This window comes from Helianthus annuus, chromosome 11 (assembly GCF_002127325.2).
Source record: "Helianthus annuus cultivar XRQ/B chromosome 11, HanXRQr2.0-SUNRISE, whole genome shotgun sequence".
NCBI lineage: Eukaryota > Viridiplantae > Streptophyta > Magnoliopsida > Asterales > Asteraceae > Helianthus > Helianthus annuus.
The window spans coordinates 23,416,765-23,421,898 of record NC_035443.2 but is presented as its reverse complement, the minus strand read 5'-3'; the positions used below and the strand labels follow the sequence as shown (position 1 = coordinate 23,421,898).

The following is a 5,134-nucleotide window of genomic DNA, read 5'->3' as shown; positions in this document are numbered from 1 at the left end:
TTTGTATTAAATACGTATGTGATAACATACAAATTATCAAAAACTAAAAAGATACTGGGAGAGTGAGATTTTGGGTTAAGTCCCATAGACAATAAAAATTCAAAGAAATTTACCGTTCAAAACAAATAAAATTATATACAAATAAGCACATAGTAAAAACATAATGAAAGTAGTTATTTTATTAAAAATACCCACCATGAAGTAATAGAAAACAAGCAAGTCATTATCACAGTAAATAAGAACAATAACTAATTATTTGCCAATATGTATAGTCTGGTTGGTCCACTAAGTTGCACTATGTGGTTTCATCTGAGGAGGTCTCAAATTCGATCTCTATCAAGTGCAAATTCTGTAAATATAGACGAGCACCACTAGGAAGGATTCGAACTTGAGGTGAGGGTTTAAGACTTTATTCTCACCCTTTAGAATAAATTGGATACTACTAACTTGTTAAAAAAAAATAACTATTTGGGTTCTCAAATAGAAAATTACGAAAATGTATTAAGATTAAAAACAATAAAAACAAAACAAACTACTTCTTGCTACAGGGATAGCACTGGGTCAGATTTGAGGTGAGTCCCAGCCCAAAACCAAAAACTTATCGGGTTACTATTAATCAAATGTTTCTTGTAAAAGAAATGGATTAATAGTATAAGTTATTTAGAAATAACTATTATCCAATTGTTTTTAGTTTTGAAGAGTCAAATATTTATACAAAAGTTTTATGTTTTGGGAATGTCATAGGAATTGGGATGGTGAGACCTGTGAGATTTGATGATATAAACTTAAATAACAAAAAAAAAATCATGTCAGGTGTATAATTAGATAAACGAGTATATGTTCTTGGGTAATCAGGTCTGATAAACGGGTATATCATCAAATGTCATAGACACGAAAATATTAAAAAATAATCTCAGATTCGATCATCCATCCCATATGTTTAATGTTCTAGCTATTTTCATTATGTTCGAATTTGATTGGCATCAAACCATTATATTTTGAAGTTGTCTCATCATTAGTTTGGATAATCATATGAAAACTCAAATCATTTTCATTAAAGTTGTTAACCCAATTAGGCCCAACTTCAAAATACATAAAAAAATTATAAACTTAAGAAACAACACAATTACAGAAACGCCCTTACACCTAAAGAATCCAAATACCCACACACTATTTTCAATCCAAAGAATCTAAAAGATAAATGGAAAAATAAATTAATAAAAAATAAATGGCAAAAACAAAACAGGAAAAAGAAGTGCTGTAGGAGCCATGTTAAATTATAAAAGTCACATGCCAATCATGGGGGACCACTCACACCACCATGAAAAGCGGGGAAACACATCACGTGCATGCATGGGCGCAATTTAGCAGATCCCACCACCACCACCCTCCGTACCACTCATATTCACCCCGCCGGAGCCACCCTCGTTCCCACCGGAGCCACCGTTCTCTTCCTCGTCACTATTACTCGCCTTTTGCATGTTCTGATCATGATACACTTTCCTTAACCTCTCTATCTCCTTCTTCAATGCCTCTTGATGAGCTACAGTGTTTGAAAATTATCATCTTTATTATCCTCAGCATTTAATTTTACAAAGAAAAAAAAGATTCAATTTGTTTAAAACAAATCGCCTACCGTCTTTGAATATCTTGTCCTGAGCTAACGCCGCTATGCGTTGCTTCAGTGCGCTGTTATCGACGTTCAACACCAGTCTCTGATGGTCCAGAAACGCCACTCGTGGTGATAATGCAGACACCTCCGTCTACATCATCAACAAAACAATATATGTATCGTTAATCAACTGTATATAAGGATCGGTAACGATAATTAAAAAACTCGAATTAAAACATCTTTTAATTATATTAAAAAACTAAAATAAACTTTTAACTTATATATTCTATCTAATATCCATGGAGATAATTCTATCTGATATGAAATACGAATAAAAGTTTCCAAAAATAGAAATATAACCAATCGTATTAGTTAGTGTAATTAGTTAAATTGAAGTTCAAAAGGCAAACTTCAATATCAATTGTAAATTTGCATAGTTAATACTCGAATTAAGCTAATGGAGATCGGATTATGTACAATTGTACAAACCTGTAACGTAGTAACACTGCGTTCGAGTTCAGAAATGTACTGCAACTTTCTCACTCGTGATCTCTGAGCAGATTGACGATTTGCTAATATCCTGTTAAACATGTAGAATTATGAAGATTAACGTTTAATTTGTACATATAAATAAAAAATAATTACTTCATAACATATAGATTATGAAGATTAGTATCTAATTAAGAAGCACATATGATCATTATCAGTTAAAATCATGTAGATTATAAAGATTAACATGTAATTAAGCAGTAAATATATGCTTAATTAGCATAATTTAGTTAGCTTGTGGCTTAAGCAACATATTACATAACTGTACCTTTTCACTCTCTTCGGATCCACAATTGTGCTACCATCGCTAGAGAAATTAAAGCTAGGTTTAAGCGATTCGGTTTCCGGTTGACATCCGCCACCGTCTTCCACCTCTCCAGGCTCATTCTTCAACTGATGCTGCTGAACATCCGGCACCGGCGTTAGCGTAGGTTTAACGTCACCGTCATTATCACTATTCTGATCTGACGGCGTTGACGGATTCGACGACGATCTCGTAACATTCGTCGTAACGTCATCGGAAAACATCGAGCTAAACTGCTCATCATCCAACCGTTCAAATCCAGTAGTGTTCGAGCACGGTATCAACGAACTGTTTCCACTAGAATTACGACACTCGTCGATAAACGGCGATTCGACAAACGCAATCGGATCGCTCACAGATCTCCGGTGCGAGTTCCTCCTCGCGGACGAGAAATCTAAAAACTCATCCATCCAATTCGGTGCCTGTGCAGCAGCAGATGACATCATCTGGTACGGAAATGACGGCCAGTTATTCGCCATTGTTGGCACTTTAGGCGGCAATTGTGCCATTTTCACAATATGAAACCAGTGAAATCAGAGAGGGTGGAAATAAGGGTGGGAGTATATAGAGGTTAGAAAGGAAGGAGGGGTATGTGATTTTGGTGGGAAGGAAGAGGGTGGGTCACATGGGGGAGGATTAGGACAGCTAGCAACAGGCTGTGACCCAACGGTTTTACTGGGTAGTTTAATAACCGGCGAAATCAGCCCACCACGTGCCCGTGGATGTGACTGACCTCTCTTGCTGCAATGAAGATATTCTTCTGCAATTGTTTTTTAATTTTTCTTTTAGAGTTAAATGTAATTTTACTTCATGTGGTTTGCACCCATTTTGACATTTTGACAGTTTAACACAAAGGTTTTATTTTTCTTCTATATGTTTAAAAAGATTTCACCGTTACTGAAGATACATATCTGAAACCGGACATGGTCCTTGGGACGAACCGGACTCCACTGGGACGGACATCCGAAACATGTCCGTTCCACACCAAGCACCTCCGGAGACGAACCTCCATTCAAGTGCGTCTGGACGAATGACGTCATCTCAGTTGACTATTATAAATAACCCGCCAAGTACAAAGCCAAGTACGATTTTCTGAACCTTCGTCCTTATTTTCTCTCTCTAATTTCTCTCTCTATCAATACTTATCCTCACGCCGGAGGGTGGTCGCAGAGGGGCCCTCCCATCTCTGCGACGAGCCTAACGGTTTTCTGTTTTGCAGGACTGTTTCCCAAGTTTTTGCACAAGATCCAAACCCTCGTTTACAGGCTTCGGCCTTGACACGATTTTTTGGTTCTTCAGTTACCATTTTAGATTTTTAGTTCACTGGGTTAACTTTATCTATTATTTCTGTTAACAAGAAGGGCAATTTGGTGATTTTATAAGGCCGAATTACCCTTCTAGTTAACAGACTTACATATAAAGTGATCGAATTGCCTTTCTTGTTAACAGAAAAAATGGATGAAGTTAACCCAGTCGACTAAAATGACAACGATGAAAACTTTTTAGACCCACAGTAGAAAATGAAACCTTTAGACTAAAATGGAAAAATGGCTCAAACCACAGAGACTAAAATAGCATTTACCTCTTTCTTTTATAACTATTAACAAGTACACCATCTGATAATACTTCTAAATCTACACTTGTGTTCTCTAGGAGATTTGAACAGTAGGGTTTTAAATAGAGGTTGAAAGAGTTAAATCATTACATAAGCATGAAGATTGAAGAATTTGAGTGCAACGACATGTTCAAAAGACTATATGAATGAAAAGTTCATATAAACAAAACATTCGTTGAGGTTGTTTTAGTGAAATATTTAGGAGCATGCTGACGAAGCTTGAGATTTCCGACCGGGAGTCAAAGACGTATATACCAAAAATTTCTATAAAACCGGGGGGTCAAAAATGTATATACCCTTTATACGAAAACTACATACTCTCCACTATTGAGTGAAAAGTTCGGGTGGTCGACTGCCCCATTCCGCCCACACAAAGCTACGCCCTTGTAGGAGCATAATGTTTGATTATTCATACTCAAATGGGTATAGATAGGTGTTAGTGTGTGCATAATGTAACAGTGTGACTAAACGAAAACCTTTGTACTCACAATTACAATCTGAATAGAAGATGGACGTTATTTACAACATGTGTAACGAATTCATTTGTTGATTTGATTACAATGTTTTGTAAGTCATTACTAGTCGATTTCTGCTACAATAACCTTGTTAGATTAATAGAAGGTGTTCGACAATCAGATTCTTGATTAGAGATTTGTGACCAGGGCCTACTGTTGGATTCAGTATGTTCAATGCTCAATTATTTAACATTGTTATCATAGTACGATTCAAAGAGTTATACTTTAGAGGACAGACATGAATGAAATATTTAACTGTTAAAGATAAAACATAATTTGCGGTATAAAATCACAAGAATTAATTATTTGGAATAACTAGTTATTATTTAAAGAGCCAAACAATAGAGATGATTTATTATTTGGATTAAAAAAAGGGAGATCAAGAACTCTTTAGTAATTAAGAGTTAATTAAAAGTCTTCAACTTGGTGGGCAGCTTCAGACTATAGGGTTTGGTGTGTAAATATAATTATTATATATTTATGCCTTAACAAAACCCTAAACACAGAACAACAACCACACCCGATCGTTGACGTCCCTT

At 35.8% G+C, this 5,134-nt stretch overlaps 1 protein-coding gene across 1 annotated transcript; it reads right to left on the bottom strand.

The window, feature by feature from the left end:
- Window positions 1–1,033: 1,033 nt before the first annotated feature.
- On the bottom strand, window positions 1,034–3,123 carry LOC110929250 (basic leucine zipper 61). The gene is made up of 4 exons (XM_022172389.2): window positions 2,430–3,123; window positions 2,102–2,192; window positions 1,637–1,763; window positions 1,034–1,543 (listed from the first exon to the last, which is right to left on the bottom strand). Exons 1-4 carry the CDS (start codon window positions 2,972–2,974, stop codon window positions 1,365–1,367), a joined length of 942 nt encoding a protein of 313 aa, XP_022028081.1. The 5' UTR covers window positions 2,975–3,123; the 3' UTR covers window positions 1,034–1,364.
- Between the last annotated feature and the right edge of the window lie 2,011 nt (window positions 3,124–5,134).